Source organism: Homarus americanus, unplaced genomic scaffold (genome assembly GCF_018991925.1).
Source record: "Homarus americanus isolate GMGI-L3 unplaced genomic scaffold, GMGI_Hamer_2.0 scaffold3384, whole genome shotgun sequence".
Lineage (NCBI taxonomy): Eukaryota > Metazoa > Arthropoda > Malacostraca > Decapoda > Nephropidae > Homarus > Homarus americanus.
The window spans coordinates 347,420-373,122 of NW_024741581.1; the positions used below are offsets into that span (position 1 = coordinate 347,420).

The 25,703-nt window shown below is 35.0% G+C and overlaps 2 protein-coding genes across 18 annotated transcripts in view; both read left to right on the top strand.

Moving 5' to 3' along the window:
• The first annotated feature begins 3,900 nt into the window (after positions 1-3,900).
• On the top strand, positions 3,901-21,084 carry LOC121875935 (UBX domain-containing protein 4-like). Its single transcript, XM_042380688.1, has 11 exons — positions 3,901-3,981; positions 6,076-6,195; positions 7,559-7,693; positions 10,988-11,121; positions 13,670-14,063; positions 14,629-14,723; positions 15,274-15,422; positions 16,040-16,174; positions 16,528-16,762; positions 19,125-19,342; positions 20,020-21,084. Exons 2-11 carry the CDS (start codon positions 6,114-6,116, stop codon positions 20,141-20,143), a joined length of 1,701 nt encoding a protein of 566 aa, XP_042236622.1. The 5' UTR covers positions 3,901-3,981; positions 6,076-6,113; the 3' UTR covers positions 20,144-21,084.
• A 1,840-nt stretch (positions 21,085-22,924) lies between these two features.
• Positions 22,925-25,703, top strand: part of LOC121875936 (vinculin-like) — a 133,088-nt gene continuing 130,309 nt past the window's right edge. For 15 of the 17 annotated variants that reach the window (XM_042380703.1, XM_042380697.1, XM_042380689.1 and 12 more), the window contains exon 1: positions 22,925-23,087. In XM_042380703.1, the coding sequence (XP_042236637.1) occupies positions 23,031-23,087 (57 nt within the window). In that variant the 5' untranslated portion in view covers positions 22,925-23,030. The remainder of the gene's footprint in view (positions 23,088-25,703) is intronic. The other 2 variants (XM_042380698.1, XM_042380706.1) reach the window with 1 other exon arrangement.

Below are 25,703 nucleotides of genomic sequence, written 5' to 3' on the forward strand. Positions count from 1 at the left end.
GGTCACTAGAGCACTTACTATACTTACCAGTCACAAAAGTTTTAATATGGCCAACGAATAGAAAGGTACGACTCCAGGCAAACTGACCACTTGTAGGTAGAACCACTTTTTCTTTTTATCATTCATGTTCGTATTGGCTGCCAAAGGCAAACTACTCGTAATTCTTCCCATCACCCTACAGCCGGTGAGAGGTAACGTTGATTTAACTTTAAGTACTGTATTGTACAAAAGGAGCAGCGTGGCCGACTCTTTCCTGTACTTCTTTGCACTTCCCCCAACTGTAAATTCAAGTATATACTGTACCAATATTGAAGAGGAATGCGTAGACTTCACCGATCTTACTCTTTGGCTTTACAATATCTCGAGTATACTTCTCGCCATTTTCACTAACAAGGGGACAGTAACGATTTCCACACCTTCCCACAGACGAGCGTGTCACCCTTGCCTACAGGATGTGGAAGATCATCATGTGACCAAACCACAGATAAGCGACTCGGAAGTGCTCACTCCCTAACTTTTGTTGTTTTTCGCGCAATTAATAAGTTGTACCTTCGTGAGTAATCCAGCATATTTCACATTCTAAGTTATCGTACCTCTCCGAGCATTATTCTCTTGGTGAGTTACTTTCAGCAATATTCTGTGAAATTAAATATGGTAAATGAAAAAAAAATGTATCTTCAAGGATCCAATTATACAGAAGACCACCGACCATCACCACACTGTGCTAGACATTAATGACTTCCGCGTCACCCCACACAATAGCTCCGGAGTTCTGGCTTATGAGTTAAATTGTTCCATAAGAGTATTCATTGTTGGAGATATTTTTTTAATTGCATCTCCTTAAACATGAAAAATATAAGTGCTTACACATACATACATACATACATACATGCATACATACATACATAATGGTTGCCCCTCGTGTAACGAGGATGGCCGGCCCAAAAACTAAAACTTCCTCCACTACTCACTGTATTAGTATAGGTTCGAGAGAATGTTCAGGTCTTTGCTGTATTACCTTTTTTCGAATTAGTAGTTTGTTTACATGAAAGAGCTGAAGACTACTGTATGTTACCTTATCACCTTATCCCGATAATACATTAGACATGTTAACAACATACACTTCATCAGATTGTTTTATCAATTCATAAGTTTGACACTATACTGCATCAGATATTACATACGTAAACAATGATATGTTGTTACTCTCTGATAATGCATACAAAATTAAATTTTATTCTCAATTAAATTTCATACGCAATGAAATTTTAATTCTTTTAAACTGGGAACTGGTTACACCAGTCAATTTCATCAGATTGATACCTAATTACACAATTAAATCGCCATTTTGACACAAAGAACTGTTGCACCTGACAATTCAAGACGTTGTTCCATAAATAGCCAATAATGTTCACAATACAATTCTCAGGTTAGGGTTAGATGAACGGACCTCATCCAGTAGACGAGTGGATCTGGTAGACCCAAGAAGTCTATCTCCTCTCACTGTACCGAGACAGGCTTAAGCTGACTATAAGAAAAAAATGTCTACACAACGTTCATCACGAGACCTCCAAACTTCTATTACTCTGCAATTATCCATCTCAGCTAAATCGATGCCATGATCACATACCCAACCTCATCCTATTCACAAGCTTACCTTAAAGATTTTTCACAAAACAACAAACACAGAACCTGGAATTCAACATAATAGTTACTTCACTACAATGGTTAAAGTCAACCCAGAAGATGGTCTCAATCCAATACAGCATAAACAATCTTAAAACCTCCAACCAACAATGAGCGTTCCGATAAATCACCCGATTAATTATTCCCCAAAAATATCAAATAGACAACCCACAAATTAAACCAGGTTCATCTACCATGCTTCCGCTATCAATGCCATCATCTGTCTCATCTGATTCTGATTCTAAGGAAGAATTATAAGGCGGAATTGTGGAATCATTCAGCTGAACAAACATATCTCTACTATGATACACATGTGAACAAAGATCGCGGAAAAATGAACCAGAATATGTGTAAAATTAGGCATTACAACTAGGCTAACTTTTCACCTCCATTTAGTACTGCATTTTACAAATATAATTAGGGCCTTTACACAATTTATGTATGTTGTCTAGCTAGTAAAATGTACATGTGCATTATAAGCGTTTTTCTTTGTCTAAAAATTAATATAATGGACTAGAAACATCATCACTTGTGAAATAGGAGTGAGACCTAACCTAACTTATTGTGACCAAACTTATCTTATCCAAATCTAACTAAACCTATTCTAATCTAACCTAACCTCACCTAACCAAACCTAATCTAACCTACCTAACCTGACATATCCTACTCTAACCTAACCAAATCAATATACTGGGTTCTTAATAATCCTGAAATCCATTTATTCTTTTTTTAATAACCTGTACAGTAAAATAATTTTTTCAAAAATTAATTAAATTCCATTGTGTGAACTTTTTGTTATTAAAACTTATATAGCTAAGGTAAATATCTTTAATATAATCTGTCCTGAATTAAATAAATTAAAATTATTCCTCTCCATTATTATTATTATCATTATTTTTATCGTCACCAACTGAATCAAAAGTTCAGACAATTCTAAGACACTTTTTCTCTATAATATTTCCGTTGCAAATGACCGATATTATTATTGTTTTTGTTTTTGTTATTGTTATTGTTAGTCATTTAATTAAAGTGATACTCAGTAGCTTTAATACTACGTTAACACCTTTAAATTCATTCATAGTCGCTTAACTCTCACATTTAAACTCATTCATTATACTATCTATTTACGTCCATTTTCTATGTCTCGATAAAAGAAAATGAAACAATAACATGGGATGACTTCTTTATTTTTTATTAAAGTTGCAGGATGCAACTTACTTTTTTTACTTCAGTGTGATATTAATTTATGAAAAATAATATTAACGAATATTAAATAGCGTTTATAATTATGTGTCAAATTGTACTATACAAATTGTTTAGTTACCCAAATATTATACGGGTTATTGAACAAAAAAGGAACCCATAATTAGATGTTACAATATGAAAAGTATTTCTGAAAATTGCTAATTTAACTCCAGTAATTATAAAAGCATGCATACTTAGTTGTGATGACAAACTGTCGCCCGTATAAACGGTTCCTTTGTGACCAAGGTATGATCTTTACCTTGACGCAGACTTGACGGTCTTACCTGTCGCTCTTACCAATGACACCGTAATCTTCCCGTACAGGGGAATTGTCAAAAGAAGCAGCTTCCTTTGTGGGAACGTTAAAGAACAAACAGTTCTTTTAAAAAAATAATATTATGCACATATAATGAACAAGGACTGTAGAAAAGGGACATTTGGTGATGATGAGAGGGAGAGAAGAGAGCCTTTTGCTCTGAAGATGGAAGACGGTGTAGGAGGAAGATAAAGTTAGGAAGTGGGAAATAAAGTGGGAGATATTATAGCACCCCACCTCCCCCCCTGCATGGTCACAGTTTAAGGTTAAAGAAGCCACTAGTTCAGAATATGAAAACTGTCAAACCTCTTTTGGGGGATTGTAAGGATTGTCCAAGAGCGCTATAACGGCACCAAGTGTGAGTTTATTAAAGACCAGTACTTGTCCAACAGTCGCACAGATACAGACATAGTATTTACCAACAGTGCATGACAGAAACGTGACTGACTGACCGAGCGGCGAGGATAAAGTAAAGTACAGTAAAGACCAAAAGAGTTTGATTCACTTCCATTTGTATCATGACCTTTAAAGCGAAATATATCTTCATTAATATATAATGTCGAATGCACTTATTAATATTTTATAAGCTCTAATTAATAAAAAGATTATAAAAAGTGAATTATATCACTCAACACTTCTAAGTCGTAAAAGTAAAAAAAGAGAAATTTAGGTTGACGTTTGTTAGGAGAGACAACCGTCCTCAGTGATGACAAGAAACACGTCAAGTATAGAAGGTAAAGTGCTTTTCTCCTTAATGCTTCCTACACAACTTAATTTTACTGGCCGTTGTGATTAAACATAATACATTTAGTTTATAACACGCAATCTACCAAGTAATGAATGAAAATTATAATAAGTTATATGACGGGGCAGTCAAATGGCTGACAGATAGATTGCATCAGATGTGACTTATCCTAACTGGTTTAACCATTAAAAGTCAAAGACATACATCCTTTTAATAACAGTGCAGAAACATGTTCATCATTGCCGATGATTATACAATTAATTAAACCAAATGAATGTTTGTTTAAGAGTAAGTACAGTGTTGACAAAGTTGAGTTCCAATTTACTGCATCATGACATACGCATATACTGTATTAGTGGGGTTGGGGATAAAACTTTAGCCAGTGCCATTTTGTTTTTCAAAATACATTATTTGTAAAATTATGGGTGATGTGCAGTGTTAGTTCTCCGCTAGTACTGCTGCCAACTCAAAGTTTTGTTCAGACATGCCTGCACAAACAAAACTTGGTAATACTTAACAAGAGTGGTCCACCTTGAGCACCAGCTTGAAGTTTTTCAGTAGAACATGAAAACTTTCTTACCGCTAGAAATAAAAAAAATGAAGATATACCTGTACAGTATATGTATTTTACATAATTTCACTTTAATTTTTTTGCATCTATTAACTTCTGTGGTTGACCATTTTGTTTTCATAGATATTTTCATACAGATACATACTATAATTTTTCATTCTTATAATTAAGAAAGTGAACTGTAATACTAACTTAAGTATTATTTAAGTTTTGCTCATCCGGGAATTGGTTAGGTTAGGTTAGTTAGTTTGGATATCTAAATGAAACTAAAATTTTACCCTAACATAAAATACAGGTACAGTTCTAGTCATTTTCTATTTTACTCTTTTAAATTAAATAACACTTCCTTCTTTTTTTCACTACAGCTAGCTGTATTCTAGAATTTGCCATTCATAAAGTGAAGAAAACTGACCAACTAAACTTAACCTAACCTAGCTTAAAATACTAGCTACAGTTATTTTCTAATTTATTCATATAAAATACTTTATAATTAAATTCCTTTCTGCAACAAGAACCATTCCCACAGTCTAAACATGGCAGGCGTGGCAAGGCCGTGTTGAGTGTCTTGCAACTCTAAGTTCACGCTAAGGCCTGAACCAGCAACTTGAGGACTTTCTTCATTAAAGAAAAATATATGCTTTCTTACCTTTTGAAAAGTTTAATGTTTGTCGTAATACTGTATCATTAAAAAAAATCCTGAACACTCATTTACTGTCAGGAGATATGTGCTCTGCTCTGCCATTTTTATTTAATCATATGAATGCAGTTTGCTGGTTTCTTTCACAGAAAGTATTTTTTTTATAGATGGTAATTACAGTGATATCCCCATTTTCCGGAATAATTGGTGCAGAGCGGTTGCGGGATGCTCTTCCTTACTTAAACTTGCTGTGATGACTTTGTTATACAGGTTAATTAACTTAATATATACTTTCTCTAATGGAATTAGTGCTGCTTATGCTGTACCGGGTATGTACTGTACTGTACCATAAACTCTTTTCTTATCATAGTTTTGGTAAGTGTTTGTGTTATTTGCTTGCATGTTCTATTATGGGAATGAATTGGTTTCTTCACTGAATACAACCTAAGCTACTAAGTGGTGTTTTCAGCAGTGTACAGTTTTATCAAAACTCATGTTAAGGCCTCTCTTGATTAAAGATGCCCAAGTACTGTACTGTATGTTATTTTCTCACTTACCAGATGATGCAGAAATTTAAGAAAACTTGAGTTGCATTGCAAATAGATTGTGAACATTCTTAGAGACTTGATTTGCAATAATAATTCTAGAGGCCAGTTGTTGTTGTGATTGCTTTCAATATTTGCAGTAAATGTAAGCATTCCACAAGCCACTTTTAGTTGCATAGTAAATTATATTAATCCTAGCATGTTCAGCTTTCAGTACTATACAAGGGTATTGCTAAAGACCCCAAGGAGCCAGATGCACAACTGAGTAAACTTAATTAACTAGATTGATTCCTAGCCAAGCATATGTCATTGAAACAGGTTTATTTTCAGACACAGGGATTGGTATACCGTACAAATAACAAGAAAGAATGCAGTGGTTTCAAGGAAGCATTCCTGAGGCAATTGGTGCTGCTAAGTCTCGGAATGCCATTTTTGTGGTATACGTGCATGGTAAGTGTACAAATTATTATAATAATGTATATACTGTACTGTATTCTGTATAATTTCCTTATTTTAATGAAGAAAAGGACAATAGGTTCATGGAAATATTTCATGAATTATTGTTTTATCTCTTTTTGTGTGTAATGATCATTTTTATATGGTCTTTGGGCCATTTGCCAAGTGAAGTATTAATCTCACAGTAGCTGGAATAATTAGTGCAAAGTGGTTCTGGGTTTGAGAGAATCCTGATATTGAGAAAAAACAATTTCATCCCTGGAATTTTTCCGGGCATTGGTGAATGTTTCTGCATCTGACTGCAGTCAAACAGATTCAGAACTGCACTTATTTATGTAAACACTACTGTACACATACAATAAATTGTAAATACCTGTACTGTAAACAAAATGTACAGTACTGTACACTACTACTGTATACACTTTATTGCTCTCACCAGCAGATGCTGTCATCTTGAGCTTGAGATGCAGGCAGGCTAAATGGTGATATGATGAAGAGACAAGCACAGTAGTAGATGGGAATGATACTAGTACAGTAGATACACAAAGAAATATAATTGTAAAAGACATACAGTTATCCCTCGCTATACAAATGGGATAGGTTTCTCGAAAACTACTCATAAAGTGAATATTCATCTATCGAATAACATAGCATATGAAAAAATAGGGTTCAGTTCCTGAATGATAAAATCCCTAAAACTATCACCTAAAAACGAAATACTGTAGGTTAAAAAACTACAGCACCTAACTAAAGGGTACTGTAATTTAATACTGTACCTAACTAAAGGGTACTGTAATTTAATACTGTACCTAACTAAAGGGTACTGTAATTTAATACTGTACCTAAAGGGTACTGTAATTTAATACTGTACCTAACTAAAGGGTACTGTAATTTAATACTGTACCTAACTAAAGGGTACTGTAATTTAATACTGTACCTAACTAAAGGGTACTGTAATTTAATACTGTACCTAACTATATTTAATTTGATATGTAACTGCTGTACTGTAATTTACAGTCTAACTCATTAAGAAATTAATAAAATATAAATTTGGTAAATGGACCATATTTGTATAAGCGAGGATAGCTTTCATATACCGGTAGTGAGAAAGAGGTGTAAGAATAGAATGTTCATATAATTGAATATTCATAGAGAGGGATACCTGTACTCTACTCTACTGTACTCTACTCTGCTTTACTCTATTTTTCTATTTGGCTCCAATAAGGAGGAAAACTTTTAATATCTTTTTGTAATTTCTTTTTTGGGTTCCATCCACATCATATATACAGTAATTGATTAATATTACAAGCAGCTTGTTCATCCTTGTAATTTATTAACTACAAATTTTGGATTTTAGATTCTTCAGAGGAATCAAAGACTACAGATGGAGCCTTAACTCACAAGAACATATCTTCTTCACTAGGCTCAGACAACTTTGTAGCAATACAATTAGAAAATGGGACTGAAGGTGCTAAGCAGTTCTCCCAGATTTGTATCCTTTTTTTACTTACTTTAAGAGTTTCTGTGACAAACTTTGTAACTTACTTTTCAGGTGTTTTGAATGTGTCCTCAGTTTTGTATTGTGATTTTGCTGAAAGTAAGTGAAACTTTATAAACTTCAATCTTTGGTATTGCCTTTCGCTATATACTCGTAGAGTAAGTTATTGTATTCAAGTCAAATACCTGATATACAGTACTGCACAGTCCAGTACTCAGTCTGGTAAACCTGATTCAAATTTGCCTTCAGATTCAGTAGACCCTCAATATATCGCAATTTGATACTGTACTTTACTTTTGTTACTTTACAGGACCCAAAATTACTCCCATTTTTCTTTATTGCATGGACAGACTCCTTTGACTTTGTCACTTGGCTTGCAATTTTAGAAATTGGCAGCAAAATCTTAGCAGCCTGCTGGCTTATCGCAGCCTTTGTAACAGATCACTCGGCTGGCTTTCACAGCCAAAGGGTTAAAGTAGCTCATACTTGGTGCTGTCAACATTCACTGACAGGTTATTCCAAGGTTTTGCAATGCTTATTTGAAAGAATTTAGCTCTCACAGTTTTTTGTACTGTGGCTTCTTCAGAAGAGAGGGTGTGACCTCTGGTGCAAGAACACCAATTTTTTTTGTTTCATTTTACAGAGAAGTTTTAAATTTGTTTTAGAATGTTTCGTCAAGTATGTTTCTTAAAACACTTGCTGAACTAATCAGTTGTTTTCACAGCCCTCCCTAAATGGTAGGATTGCCACGTCATCTGCAACTCCTTCAATAGGGAGAGTCATGCCAACTTAGTTCAAGTTTACAAAATGGCACCTGGTAATAAAACTCTGGGGAAAACATAGAAAATTAAACTTATTCATTAAAATATGAGCAAGCAGTGCCCTCAATATGTAGGACAGCTCAGAGTGCAAGATATACAAAATGGTGGTATAACTCCCTGTAGAAGGTGCTGGTCATCTGCTAGCACTGGCCAGCTCCTCCTAAATAGTTCATGCACCTGTCATGACACACTTAAATTTTTTGTTGTCACCTGCCTTAGTCTGAACAGTTACACTCCAAGAAGTAGATATTCAGATTTAATGTGAGTTATAATTTGTTAAACAGTGTCTAAAAACTTCAAGAAGTTTTGGGTGTATATTTTAAGCTGCAATCCCACGCTTGATATTTCTACAGTAAAATATCGAAGATCCGTACTAAAAGCCAATCGTCCGTATCTTCCGACGAATGTACTAAATGTATAAAAACGATAAATAATGATATAAAAGCACCAAAAGTACAGTACCTATACCGTATTTTACAGCATATAAGACGCACCCCCAATTTAGCAGGGAGTATTTAGGAAAAAACTTTTGTGTGTATTTTCCTCCTATAGATGTAGTTTTCTTAAAATAATGTATATACAGTACAATACAAGGAAATGTGAGGAATAAATAAAATTAATACTTTACCAATAAATAACTTACAACAAAAAATACTGGACTGTATTGCCAAATCAGTAAATAAAAGCCATCAAATGAAAGTTTAACACAGTTGCCATTTGCATAGACTCCCTGCTTCATCATAGCAATGGAGACCAGCTGGGATGCCGATTCCCTTACAACACTCCCCCACCCCCTACTGCCCTCTCCACCTGCTCCCTCACTGATCCATCTAACACATGTGTAAAGAAATGTATATTCTCTTTATATGTTTGTCCTTAGAACAATTATTTCTTTTACTATTTTCACAATATGTATGTAGGATGGTGAGTCAAAATAAATGAAGAAAGTTACCTATATCGACCCGAAAATACGAGTTGAAAAAGAACCATAAAACCTCACAGCTTGACCCAGTAGCGTGGTGGTTACAGTGACTAATCTAACCTGGCTACAATGCCATGATTAATCGCTATTATGCACTATTATATCAGTTAACACTAAATCCAGTGAAACATGGCAGGGAGCAAGGAGAGTTACAACAGCAGATTACACTTTAACGAGTATTCACTCACACCCCTTACTCGCTCCCATTGCCAGGCGTACAATCGAAATACGTATGGGAGAATTACATATCTTGTAGTCTAATTTGAAAATGGTGGCAGGCACAGTGATAAACAAATTATATAAACCATGCATTAACCTATAATAACATAATAAGAAACATTGTATCATTACGAGAGTGAATGAAAATATTCCCACAAACAACAATTGACATTTTTGTTTATGTTTCCCACCTCGGGCACCTGTGTCCTGCGCGCTGCCATCTTAATTACACGGGTCTAAGATGATCTTTACTCTCTTTTGGGAATGCTTCTCAGGGAGGCTTCTTAGCCATCGGAACCTCCAAATTTTTTCCGAATTTTCCAAAATCTGGATTTATTTGGTCCGAATCTTTGAGGGTTCACTGTATTGAAATACCTAGAATGTTATAACGTGAGTCGCTATTTTACGGTAATTCTTGGTCCCATTCTTGTAATTTATGGTGTATGTACTGTATTAGCATATGTTACACAGAATATTTAGGCTCGGCCTCTTGATCGTTTCACTCTTACACCTTTTCATGATATTTTTGTATCGTATTTTGTTAATTTTCATTCCACGGGGTCAGAAATTCAGCAGAATTTGGAAATAGCGTAAAGTAAACCTGATTTGATTTTAATTAATGCACTTGCTACATGTTGATTGATCAACTGTCTTTTCATTTATACAGTAATGGTTTATCACTTGACATTTGTTGGACTTTGGCAATGCTGGTTATGAAGAGATACCAGTTACAAGAGCACATCCCTTAGATACTTAACTGGAAGATTTTTTTAAATACAGTGGTTTTCTTAATTAATGTATTTCTGTGTTTCTAATGATAACAGTTTTAAACAGTAGTAAATGTAGTACAGCATATTTGTATATAAATATTTATAAGTAGAGTCTTTTGAAAAATGAGATCTCTTTAAAATTCTGGACACAAGTGCCTTCTGGTTAATTAAATGGCAGGGAAAAAATTTTTCTCTACAGTATCATGTTCCTGCTATGTCTCTTATTTCAACTAATTACTGCAAGTCTTCATGGATCTCTTGTCTGTGTAATGTAAAGCAAAATACAGGGTACAGGCTTGTATATCTATTCAAATATTCTTTTTTTTATTGTACAGTATATGGTTTGTCATTAGGAAATTGAAGACAATTCCTGTTAAGAAATCTATAGGAAAATGCATACTAATCATTCCATTCTGTAATTGATTTTGTAGGATCTATGATAGAACAAATCTGTAAGGAACTACTGTTGCTTATCAAACCCTTAACTGTTGATCAGATCCACTGGTATTGGTGCCGTCCCTGTTTTTTATAAGTGGTCAAACAGGAATACCACTTGAGGTGCTAGGAGGACCACTTACTGTAGAAAATTTGCAACAGAAGCTGAATAAATTGGTTCCAGGTCTTGAACAGGTGAGTCAAGATTTAGCCAAATTAACATATATGTTTTTTGAAAGTTTTAAACCTGAAAGCCATGCATCGTAATACCTTGATTTTGTGATGTATGAGTCACAAACAAGATAGTTGCATCTGTTCAATACAGTACAGTACTGGTAAATCATTTCTTCGGAGAACTTGCCTATACAAGAAGGCCTTAACATGTTTATGAAAGGATACTCTCCAGACAGACAATTTCAGTTGGTGTTTTCATTGCAACTAGCTGTGAACATTTGATTATTGACTGCTAGCCATAGACTTTATAGGGTGAGTGATGCAAGTGTTAAAAGTGTGGAGAAAGGAAGACCCTGTGAAATTAGGATTAAGTCAAGAGTATAATGTCACCAGAGTTATTTAACCCTAGGCTTCGGGTCATGTCCTACGACGTGTCTGTAGAACTCCGGGTCGTGTTACATGACGTTTTGATCTTTCGCGGCCCTATTTGAATAAAAAGGGTGCGCTTGGTTAGATTATGTTGCCATTAGGTACTTATCTTTCATTCTCTAACACATGAGAGCCTCCCAATCTCTTCTCAGTAGCTTCTCAGCTTTTGTGATGTAGGAATATCACCCTTGGACTTGACTCACTTCATGCATTTCTACCCCCCAACCCCCAAGCACAAGTATAATATTGTAATCAATTACTGGATCTGTAGTAATGATTGTTAATAGTGTAAATAGTAATAATATAGTAAAACAAGTATCCTGTACCTCTTACTGCTTGGGCTTCATGCTATTGCGTCACACACACACGTCACTTCACGAACATTCTCGACTCTTCCTAGCCCTGGTGTTGCCAACTTGTGGTAAGGACATTTATTTATTTCCTGTTTATATCATGCATGGCTACATTATAATACTATAATTTCTTTTTATTTGTTTTTTAAATGTTCCCAAATATATCCACAATCATGGGGTGGTGGGTGGTGCCGACCATAGCCCGAAGTCCAAGGATTAATATTTTTTCAGAGATTATAATGACTAATGGGAGAATATGTGCGAGCATTTATTCTTGTGTCCATCCACCCTGCATTAAACATGAAAGAGAAAAAGAATACAATACAGTAGACCCTTCCCATTCGTGGGTTTGCGATTAGCGGTAAGCAGATGGTGGCTAAGGTGGCTAGCTTGCAAGCCTTTTCCCGCATCACAACGAGTCACCCCACACAGCATCTTGTGTTGTACTCTCAAAACTTTAGTGTTTCTGTGTGAAATGGCCCCTAAAAGACTGCCCAGTGTCAGTGCTAGTGATACTAGTGGAGTGAAATGTTAAAGGCAGAAGTCAGTGATGACCCTTACAAAGAAAGTTGAATTATTAGACAAGTTAAAGGAGGGAATGATTGGTGCTGCGGCTGGTCGGTTGTTTGGTACAGATATACAGTAGTGCACTATTTAGTTGCTATTTGCGGTTTTGCCTATTCACGCCATTCCTTGGAACCTAACCCTCACAAATAACAAGGGTTTACTGTATATACAGTACAGCTTATACATTCCTCTTGATACAAAATAGGCTGTTAGGCCTCTGGGAACCACTTTTTCCTTTCAAAGAAACAAGACCTAGCAAGTTTGGTGACACCTGATGAGTGTGGATGCATTTCCTACTACAATTTTAACCTTTATGGATCACCCAAATAATACCCCTCCAGATAGTTTCAGGATGGTTAAGCTGGAGGGTCTAATCTATAGATGATCCATAAAGGCTAAAATTGCAAATGGTCTCGGGGTCAGTCTCGATTACATCACTGGAGGGAATAGTGTACAGTACAGAAATGTGTTAATGGGCATTGTAACCAAACAAAGAGGCTGCAAGCATTTCTTTATGAGCCATTATGTTGTAACATGAGAAAAACTATAAAGGCTCAAGGTAAATAGTGTAATAAAAGGGACACCCACGAGAGCCAACTGTTACAAGAGAAACTTGAAAATTAACCTGTGGGGACCTGTGTATTTATCGTGCCTGTCAAGCGACAATTACCCCAATTCGTCACCGTTCGTTATCCCCTTGAGGGAAACCAGATCCCTGCCTATCCCAAGTGCCACGTAGATAGCTCTGCCCATAGAACTGACGTGACTATGCCCATATTGTGAACTTGATAATCTTTGAAAAACAGACTCTGATTGGACACTCAGAATATTATCCCTACAGCTAATAGATAATGTTAGATACACAGGCAGTTTAGCGTTGGGTGTGTTGTACTGTGGGTGGCATCTGTGTGGGCTGGCGACAACCATACTGGGTGTGGTAAGGTTGATTGAATGTTTTCTCTGTAGTTGCACAGGTGTATAGTGAATTCCCTTCCCCACGATTTCTCTAGTTACAAATAGGGACAACACATATATATCTCTTTCCTTTCCCCCCCTAACTAATATAATAAAAAAAATGGGTTCCCAGTAACATATGAATGAGAACAAGTAAGTGAATAACCAAGTGAACCACATTTAATTAAACTACAATGTCTGCACACGAGTAAATAAAGTTAGTAAAACACCACTCTTAGTTTAGATTATTCAAAATGTCTTTCCAGGAAACTACACTAAATTCTGGTGCTGATGATGAGGCTAGCACTAGCAGTGACTTCCGTCAGGAGCAGCAAGCTGACCTTGAAAAATCCAATGAAAACCTTCCGAATTCATCAAGCTGTCCCACAGAGGAGTCAGAATTCCTTGGAGAAGATAAAAGTGAAGCCACAGTTGAGGTTCACTCAGTCAAGAAAACAGAGGGAGACGATAAAAGTGAAGCCACAGTTGAGGTTGACTCAGTCAAGAAAACAGAGGGAGACGATAAAAGTGAAGCCACAGTTGAGGTTGACTCAGTCAAGAAAACAGAGGGAGATGATAAAAGTGAAGCCACAGTTGAGGCTGACTCAGTCAAGAAAACAGAGGATGATCCTGAACCCCAACCAGGTACAAGTGCTGAAGGTAAGCATTATAATCACATACCTTTAGATAAAAATCTTTTGTTTAACAATTTTATTACCTATATATCATCTTTTTTGTCCTGTAAAATCATTAAAACTCCTTAGGCCAAAGTAATCATTTGCTTGTTACTTGTGTTATTTCGGTGTACAGTATTCTGGAAGATGGCATCATGCCTGTGTATCAAGATCTACACCCACTCTTTACAGTAGTAATCATTACTGAGTTGTATGAGTTACCCTGGTATTGGCTACTTAGTTAACTAGAAAGATGCAGGTGACACAAACCACGTTCTTTATGTGACCCCATCAATACTAGTCGCAATTCTTTCTGAATAATCTTCACATTGACACAGATTTGTTGAGGTGTACAAAACCCACAATTTGCACTTGTTGGTTGTTGGCTTTGCCAAGATCCAGGGTTGAGAAATTCCCAGACCTGTTTAGCCCTACCATTATGCTGAAAATGAAAAACAATTTCATTGGACCATGAAGCATAAATAATATCATGTTTGCTTCTATTCCATTATTTACCACAAATGATGGTATATTTGTATTATTACTTGCAGGACTAGAGGACGACATGCCTTTAACTGAGAAAGTTGATCGAGCAAAGTTCCTATTGGCACAGAAGCAAGCAAAAATAAAACAAGAGAAAGCTGAAGTAAGTATTAAAGGAAAGTTTACACACAAAAATATAAATTTCTGCCTGCACAATATACTGTTAAAAACAAGTATCTTCATAGAATTGATGGAAAGGAATGATTGTTAACTTGAAAAAGTACTTTGAACCCTCACTAATATGATATCCATTATTCAAGATTTTTTGTTGATTTGGTAGTTTTTGTCCTTACATTTGTCCTCAGTCAATTTCATGTAATTCTTACAGCCATGCCTACCAGAACACTATATTTTGTAAGGAAACACTTAGAAATCAATAAAAATCCCATGAATATATGTCACGATATGGTCGTACATTATATGAAATACAGTATAAAATACAATTGAAAATCATGTGCATAATATCCATCTGACATTTGTTTACCTGCTGACTACCCACCACCACAGTGTAAATTTATTGACTGATTTTGAGTAGTTAGATGATGAAGATAATCAAGAGAACACACATGGTCAGATTAGCAATTTTTTAATGTACTAATAAGATAACAATTATCATTCTTTTTTATATTACAATTATCACGTTCATTTATCAGGAAGAAAAACTGAAAGAGGTAGAGCGACGGAAGATGGGACAAGATGTTTCCAAGAGGAAGCAACAACAAGATGATGACGAACTAAGAGCAGCAGCAAGAGAAAGAAGGAAGGACAAGGAAGAGGACAAATTAGCACGGGAAAGAGTCAAGTAAGAAATTTGTTCTAATTTTTGTCGCCAGAGTTTGGTAATAAATATAGTTTACATGTAATACATGTACTGTATATGAAAAAATAAAAGAATTTGAAAGTAAAAACGACTCATTTTGAGATTTAGTATGTAAGATAGATTGTCAAGAGCATGGTTGAAAATATTTGTGAATTAGTTTCCAAGGTGTTTGTCATACTGATAAAATAAATACAGTATAGTTACAGAAATAATAGAAAAGAGAGCATTTTAGTATCTGATGCCTTCATTCAGTCCAATTCAGTTCATGTGCAAATTATGTAATACTTGATGATCTCTTGTCTTTAGTTATTTGTGTATTTCTTAAACCTCTTTCTATTTTCCTTCTCCAGTTGCCTGTATGTTTCCAGGCTCTTCCAACTGTCCTCATCTTTAATTAGCAGAAGGATGTAACTTTTTTGCTCAGAGAAAGACAATACAGTACCTGGAGTTCACTCAGGAAAAAAAAATAATACTTTTTTGGTCAACAGTAAATGTTACTACAGGTCAGATAATTTACATATGGAGTCCAGCATAATCTTATGAATAGCAAACATGATTGACCAGAAATGCAGCTCTCTAATGCTCCCTCTTGTTTATAGAGCTCAGATTGTCGCAGACAGAGAAGAACGTGATTTCCGTGCAGCTCTCTTGCGTGGTGAACATCCTTCTTCAAATCAAGGACCTGCTCCTGTAGTAAATGTTGCCTCAGCTTCCACTTCTGCAGGATCCCATAAGTTAGTCTGTTACAAATATTGGGTGAATGTTTGAAAACTAATTGATGGTATAACTGAAAATGTTATTATAAGCCTTACATTATCTCCAGAGAAGTGATTATAGTACAGAACCATAACTCACTCTACATAGAACATAAGTCTCTTATTTTAGATTTTTCTTGTTGAAGTATGGGATGTGTTGGATAAAAATAATTTAGATTGAGCTCAAATAAATAGAGTGCTAACTGTACAGTGTTAGAAGTTTATTTGACTTTGTTCACCTATGTTTGAACATTTCTTTAGTAATGAAGTGTGTTTAGGTTACCGGTTGAAGTAATGACTAAACTTGAACGTCACTTCCTTATTTCTTACAGCACTATATCTCGACTGAAGTTTCGTTTACCTGATGGCTCTTCAAGTATAGCTCAGTTCCCAGCAGAAGCAAACCTGTCAGAGGTGATCCAACATATTCAACAGAATGTGAACCTTCCATTCTCTAGCTTCAACCTGGGATCCACAGTCAATCCTAGACCATTCACACCAGAAGACTATAGCACTTCACTCAGAGATTTGGGTCTGGTGCCTTCAGCTATTATGGTCATCTTACCAGTAAGTCATACTTTGCTTCTTTCTTCAATGTTCAAATTCTTAAAAATAAGTTGATAGTTTCCTCTGTACAGTGAACCCTCGAAGATTCGGACCTGGTAAATCCGGACTTTGGAAGATTTGGACAAAATTTAGGGGTTCCGGCTTTGGGAAAGATTTTTTGAGGGACACATTTTCTGGAAAATTAAAAGAAAATTTTCCCAATACCCCGGAAATTCTAGAGATGGGGGAGTTTTTTTCCTGGTTTGAGAGATGAAAATAGGGCACATTTTCCGGAAATTCCGAGAAAAAATTCTGGGGATGGGTTATATTTTTCCGGGTTTGAGAGATGTTGTAATGGGTAATTTCTGGAACTTCCGAGAAAATTTTTCCGTAACAAGGAAAATTCCGGGGATGAGGGATTTTTTTTTCAGATTTGAGAAAGTCGTCTCGTTACCCAGAAATCTCTCATTCCGGAAGTGCTCTGCACCAATTGTTTCAGCTAACGTAGCTATCACTGTAGTGATTAATCATTGCATTGTAGCCAGGTTAAACTCGTCACCTTAACCACCAGGCTACATACTTATTGTGAAAAAAGGTAAAATAAATAATTGTCCTAAGGGCAAACATGTAAAGGGAATATTCATTTCTTTGCACACAAGTTAGCTGGCTAAGTGAGGCAGCAGGAGGAGAGCATAGAGAGTAGGGGGTGGGGAGTGTTGTAAAGGAATCGGCGTCCCAGCCGCTCTCCATTGCTGTGAGGAAGCAGGGACTGTGTTAAACTTTCATTTGGCTTTTATTTACTGATTTGGCAATACAGTGTACAGTACTGGATTTTTGGGGGTAACATTTATTGGTATTATTTTTATTTATTCCACATATTTCCGGTATTGTATATACTGTACAGCGTATTATTTTAAGAAAACTATGACTACAGGAGGAAAATACAGTAAACATAAAAAAAAATTCCTAAATATTCTCTTCTAAAATGGGGGATACTTCTTATATGCCGTAAAATACGGTATTCAATTTTTGGTGTTTTTTATATCATTATCATTTTTATACATTTAGTACATTTGCTGGAAGATACTAACTATAGGCATTTTCGGACAGGTTCTTTGAGGGTTCACTGTACCTTGTATGGCATTTGCTGCATTTAAGGAAAGAAAAAACCTGGAGAATCTTGTCTTGATATCCACATATTTCTGGAAGATGTTATTACAGGATATTAGTTTTTGCCTAAGAATGTGTGTTCTGTGCACATAAATTGACACGTTTTTATATATTTGGTATAAAGAGACCAATCTATGGATCCAATTACTGCATCATGGCATATTGTGAATTTTAAAATAATTAACATAATTACTGTTGAAGAATTTGTTTGTTAGATATATGAAAGAAAACTTTGCTACTCTTATAACACATAGAATAATAGACAGAGAATAGGGTATGGAAGTAAGCACTAGAATACTATGGTTTAAATGTTTGGTGACAGTGTGCCTATACCACAGTAGACAAAAACTCAGACTTGGAGAAAATAAAACATTATTTGGATCAGTTAAATAACTTGGTTACAAAACTTAATTATAGAAAAATGAAAGTGTGAGAAGATAAAAATGCAAAATTAGGAAACGAGAGGAAGAAAAGTGTTACAAGAAAATGGGTGATTAGAGACAGAAATACCAACATAATTTTTTTATTCACACATGCTTACCACAAACTACCCAATACAGTACAGTCATGGGTAGAGTACACAACCATGATCACTTCCACTATAATCCTACACGTTTTACTCAATTGTGCTTACACTAGTCCACTTTTTCCCAATGTAAAACCAATTCACTTCCTCTGAGTACATCCTTTCATGCTTTGTACTTTTAACAATGAGGGGACTAAACATGCCACTGGCAACCTTTCCTCATGAGAACAGTAAATTAAAATACAGTACCTGTACAATCAAAACCTATTTATCCGATGTTTGAATGTCTATAGATAATTGATATATTATAGACCTATTTCCTTCACTATACTTGCTATACATATGTATTTCACATTTTTTGGCTATACAGTGTATAAGGTTAGCCTGCTGTTGCTGACTTTATTGATTGATGTTTCTCAAATTCAGCTTTTAATGGAGCCAATTTTAAAGTCATATTAGCCTTGTTTCAGTTCCTTCACTTACCACAGTATGCTCTTTTACACCGTTCTTTCAACATTTAAATTCCCAATTCCTCAATTTTGTGTTTCATTTTCATATGTTAAAAGTGTTCCATTCCTCAAAGACATTTTCCTGTATTGTGAGATATTATCACTGCATCCATTAAATACTTTGTAAAGTATAACCTGTATGTACTTCATTGAAATTGTAATCATTCTTCACCAACAGATTAGCTCTGGTGGTGGTGGCCGAGTGGTGCCAAGTAGTGGTGGATTCTGGGATTTATTGTGGATCTTACTGTCTCCCATGACCTTCCTGTTTGGATTAGTCAGGCAATTCTTAAGAGGCAGCAGTGAACCTCGGACCCCTCCACCCTCCCCTGATGAACCAGAAGCTAAGCGACTCAGGGAAGAAGGCCCATCCAACTCTCAAAACCGACCGTCAACGTTAGTCAATAACAAACTTTTGCGTTTATTTGTCTTTAATGATCTATTGCTTAGCTTCAAACAGATAGTGTGTTATCACACCCTCAGTTCACTGCTATTTTTATAGCTTTCCTATTTTGATCATCTATTTAGGGCAGATTTAACGTTCCACTACAGGTTTATCATTACATAAAAAGAAGTCAATTGAAAAGTACAGTCGACCCTCGTTAAAACGGACTAATAGGGGAGGAAGGGTGTCCGTTTTAGCCGATTGTCCGAATTAACCGATTTAGGGGTTAATATTGCAATATACAGCTATGTGTATGTTTATTTGAGTGCCCCGTCATAGGAATCTGTTTTCTCTCACTTGAGGACGCCTGAGTCGTCCATTTTCTCTTAATCTTAGAGTGCACCAGAGACTTTGTTATTCCTTAGAAGTGGCACAGAATTTGAAATTGCAACCCCAATTGCAACTGGGACAATCCCAGAACCAGAAATTTGATACTGACAGTTCAGATTTCGTCCGATTTATCCAAAATCCGGATTAAAAGGGTCTGAATTAATGAGGGTCGACTGTATATGTATTTTTTTGTTTGTAAGATCTGGAAGGTATATGCCAATGTATTTTTTGTTGTGAGAAATGGGTAACCTTGTTCTCATATACAGTACAAGTACAGTATTTTATGATTTCCTAACAGAGCTTATGGAAGACGTGGAGATGCCAGATTGCGGAGAGATGGGAATATCCATCGTCTCGGAAATAATGATGACGACGATGATGAAAATAACACCTGGAATGGTAACTCCACTCAGCAAATGTGAAAGCTAAAGGGCAGAAAATTTATTGATAGAATAAAGAGAGAATAAAAAACATTTTGGCATAGTGATATTGTACTGAATATGTACTAGTAGTAAATATTTTATAGTCAAAGGGCCCATCTGCAGCGACATTTTTAGCATAGACTGTACGGTATATCAATATATCCAAACAAATTATTTTTTAAGGGATGCTTTATATTTCGAACTCCTTAAAAGTTAGTGACTTGTCCAGTGCTAATGATACACTTTTAAGTTCCTGTGGAGTATTAATGAAAGTTTTACTCTTACTATACCACCACTTGCCAGATTTATAATTGCATAAAGTAAATTGAGTAAATTCAGTAGCGTCTCCAACATTTCATGGTTAATATTTGCTTACACACACATAATGTAAATGTGTGTATTCATACCTGTTCAAATCAGGAGCAGCATTTTGGTCAAACAGGTTGTTTATAGAAGGATAACTTTGCTATGTATTGTTAATTTTTCATGTGGTTAAACAGTTTGTAAAGTTGTTACAAAATGGATGATGGGGTGTAAATGTATTTAAGCATGTGTGGAGGATATAATGTTTTGGAAGACTTAAGAACCTTCAGAATTTCAGGTGTGTAAATTTTTCAAGAGATGTCTTGATTCAAGTACTTTATACCATTTTAAATCGACAAATCTTGGATTTCTTGTAGTTTCCAAGATTCCTTAATTTATCACAAAGTTTGTAGATTATGTTGATGAATTTTTAAAGCATGAGAGCATGTGTGATCTACTTATAAAATCCCTATTATGCACTGTGGTATCACACAAGAAATATAATATATTCTCTAATGTATAGAAAACTTTAATATACCTCTCCATAAAACTGCATCTTTTTAAATGATTTATGCCTCTTCAGAATGTTTTGTTTATATGGTGTGTAAATTAAATATATTGTCCTCTATTCATAGCAAGATGTGTTTTACAACCTCACACATGATAGTGGCACCACATCTCTTCACATTTCTCCACCCTTGTTTCCTCATTAAATCCCAAATCCTTAATTTTGTTATTTTACTTCATCATTGATGTATCCAAGCCTTACTCTTATCATAACATGCTTCTACAGGTTTTTTTAACCTTATTTAAACATTTTAGATTTTGCAAATGGCATGTCATTTATAGGATCTTCTAATCCTTCATTAATGAGTCATTCTGTTGTGTTTGGGTATACATAGTATTATTAGGCTGTTAAAACAGCTACACTTTTAACTACCTGTATATCTGAATCATGCAATTCATAAAGAATAGAAATGTACTCCCACAAATAGCTGTTAATATGCAAGGCATCAAATTTTCTCTATCCACAAAATGGGGCTTCTAAAAGGCAAATGTCTTCTTTATTAGTCTTGCTACTCCAAGTATCAAGAATAGACATTTCAGTGTTCAGTCATCCAACCAGCTTTATCTTACTTTTTTCATTGTTTACAAAAAACATAAGGATCCTATTCCAACTTGTCCCTAACCCTAATGGGTCCCACTTTAATTGGGCCTCAGTCCCCTATATTGGTGTGGTAGCGATGGTATATGTTCAATGTTAATTTTTTTTAATTTTCAAAAATTACTTGCTGAGAATATTATAGAAAAGTGTGCAACAAAGACGTGACCGTCCGCCCAAGCAGCAGTCAAGCCGGTCTGTGGCAAAGATAAAAAAAAAAGTTAAGCATGTAACATGTTCGTAATTACATTCTTCCATCAATAATAAAAAGTTGATATAACTCTCTTTATGAAGCAACAATTTGTCTACAGCCTCGTGTTTTCAGTTCACTACCGTGAAGAAAAACAAAACCCTTATTGAACTGTCTGATTTTAACAGGAAATAATAGTTGAATGCCTGTAACAGCTTAAGATTGTTCCAGCTAAAATTAAAATTCACTGTTTTAATCGCCAGCGCTGACGACAAGATCTACTTAACTGAAATCAAAGTTGGTTTATTCGTACTATGGTATCAACTACTGTACCTACAGTATTTATTACTCGAACTACCTATTTATCACTGAGTATTGGCACTAGAATAGTTCACGTGTTTGGGTTAATTGTGGACGATCTTAGAATCACAGTTACACCGTTTCTTAATAATTTTATGAATATCCCTACCACGTTTGTATATTGCAAGTAACTTTGCTGATCAGCATTTACCAGCAAGTCTATATAATTTGTGATTACTGGGTGCTCAACCATTGAAAGCCATCCAAAATAAGGCTAAAGCAACTTGATTTTAAAGAGAAATTCTCATGCGATGTTAAATTTATAGTACGGTACTGTATTGTACACGTTAAGAAATAAAGTTTTGTCGTATATTATATTTCCAGATACATTTACAAACGAATCATACAAAATTTTTATAAATTTGATGAAAGCAATATATATATATATATATATATATATATATATATATATATATATATATATATATATATATATATATATATATATATATATATATATATATATATAATCAGCACAAAAATCATGAAAATTGTTTAAAGGCCAAGGAGATTTAATAGTTAAAGCTCCTTGGTCAAGACCGCTTAAGTTATTTCAGAGAAGCTGTGTTCCAATAATGCGGGAATCACATTAATAGATAATTTTGAGGGTTGTTTTCGAAATATTCTACCAATATATGTGTTAAAATATATATAATACTAAATATTTGACTGTCATCTTAAAATTCTAATGAAAATCCAATATTTTGTATTTTTTAAATCTAAAAGAATGTTGCTGTGTGAGTTTAAGTCAAAACAACCCTGCGGCCGGGGGATAGTTCAGTCGGGTGTGTGGTGTCAGTGAGAGAGGGTTGTGTCGCTTGTCGGAGGAGTAGATGGTTATTTTCTACAGGTGTTAGACACAGACCGTAAACATGCCTGTGTTTCACACCAAAACAATCGAAGGCATCTTGGAGCCTGTCGCTCAGCAGGTAAGAAAAGAAGTTTCTTATGCCATTTAATATTTTGAGATGCACAGTGTAGGCAGAGGCCCAGCTGATCTGAGACTGAGGCAGTGTAGTGTCAGCCGCACGATGTTAAGCTCCTACATTTTTGTCTTTAATACTCACAAAATACTTTTATTTTTATTTAATTTGTTCCACTACTGTTAATATTTTCCATCATTGCAGAATAAGGGACAACTCTGCTGTAATGATCGCATTGTTTAATAGTCTCAAGAGTTTAGCCTGATAATTGTTAGAGGGAGAGATTAATGATTTTATTACTTCTTAACAACTATTTTCCAGTGCATTTCTTATGTGGACAATAGGCTTCCTTAATCTGGCATTAGAAGTGTGAGCTGTTAGATGAATTTACTTGGTATAGACTTCTGTAATGCACTTTGGTGAAATTCCAGAAGAGCTATTACAGTCCATCACTAATTCTCCACAAAACTTCCCCTAAGAGGGGTAATACCTGACTAAAAGCTCAGGTGCATATGTCTTTAAAACTTTCATATACAATATACAGTATATATGAAGTTTGAGAAAATAGTATAAGGTAACACTCAGAATGTTTGTCTCTTCACCTTACCAACAAGTAGACTGCTGTTTATATGTTCTTATGCATTAATTGGTGGAACCAGCACAGTTGTGTATCTGATTTTAATAATAATGAGCCACTGAATGATGCCAAAATTGTTGTTCTTGCCAAAAATAGGCATAGGGCAGTGTTTTTTTTTATTTTATTACCGTACAGTATTTAACACTTTGGCAGGAAAGGAAGTTGGTGAGCTGTTTAATCCTCCCACCCCACCATTTGTTCCTGATGAGCTTGTCCTTCATTATCCAGTGTTAGTACAGGTGGATAACACCCTTCTCACATCTGACCTGGGGATTAAACTTAGGATATAGTGGTTAGGGGCTCAAGAAACTAAAAGAGAATGCATGAAAAATACATTTTGTGTAATCTCACATTCAGCTACAATTTTTTACATTTTACGGTTCCTGGGGAGCTGCTTCTTTCCACCACGTTTACTTTTTGCGATCAAGTGTTGGTTCATTTTACAGATTGTTTTTAGGTGCAGCGACATATAATTTATCACACATCGAATGAAGAAAACTAACCCACCAAGAATACTGTTCTGTAATTATTTCCTGTTTTATTCCTATAAGATAAAATACCATTTCTTATTCATCATACATAAAATGAAACAAAAAACTACCTAACCTCACCAAATATACTAAATTAACTTTCTATTTTTCTCTAAAATAAAATTAATTCCTTCAAAAAGAGCCATACATGGGAAGGTCGAATTTTACATCTTCCTCCACCGATTTTGAACATAAAAAGTTACATTTCACAAAATCATACCATAAGGTAGAACCACTCACCAATTATTTATTATCTTGTTTGTACAGTACCTTACTGTATTGATAGAGTAAGGGAAATTCCAGCTTTGATTCAGTTGGGGTTGAAAGTCGTTTAAAGTTTATTGAGATATAATATACAGTACAGTAGTAGTATTTAATTTTATTTTAAATGAAATTTATTGACCAGTTGGGTGTCTTGTCCATGGAGTGGGAAGAACTGATTTACTGTCAAACAGGGCCGTGATAGGCAGTCGCTTTAAGAATTTTGGTTGATAGGGCTGACAAGACTTCTCCTGGGGTGATGTTCCAGTAAATGATACATTATAGTGAAGGCTACTGTACTACATACAGCACTATACAGTACATGTACTTTAGTATGTGGTTGTGCCGAGTGTATCTGTACCAGCTTATAGTTTGGTAATTTCATAATATCATACAAAAGACTTACAGTGCCTGTACATCATCACCTGCTTGGTCTGAATCTTCCTAAAGGAATTTAAAATAATTACAGTAAACTTCATTGCATGTACAAAATTTGATTCTCTTGTACAGTAATTGACTTGTTACTGTCTATGCTTTTGCTCTTCTAAAAAGAAACTAAGCTTATTTTCCTTCAATTTCCTGCTCCATAGAAAGGGGTTTGGGTAATCTGGAATTGTTAGCCCTATACTGTACCTGTATTCAGACTGTCAATTATGACATTGCCAAGTATTCAAAAAATCCACTTCATCAAAATAGTGTGTACATTCCTTTGGTACCATACTTTAATTTTGTTGTATTTTATTGTATAGTACAGTACTCTGCAGTATAAGCTGTTCAGTAGGTACTGTTTGCTTTCCTGTGCTTCAGTGGAGCATAGGAAAACCCTTCAGAGAGTTTGATGGGTTAGGATTTACTTGGTATATTAAGGAATAGACTTGCTAATATCTAGTGTGGTGTTCCTAAAATCAATATGTAAGCTCCTTAACAGTTTGTGTGAACCAAACCACAGGATGGAGTTATGACTTCCAGTAATAATTGTTTCAACTGGCAGGTCCATGACGAAGGATTTATTCAAGACCTTTTCATTAAACAGTGCCCCAGAGTAAAATATATATATATATATATATATATATATATATATATATATATATATATATATATATATATATATATATATATATATATATATATATATATATATATATATATATTAGACAAGGGTAGTTACTGGCTTTTCTCTGAATTAATTTACCT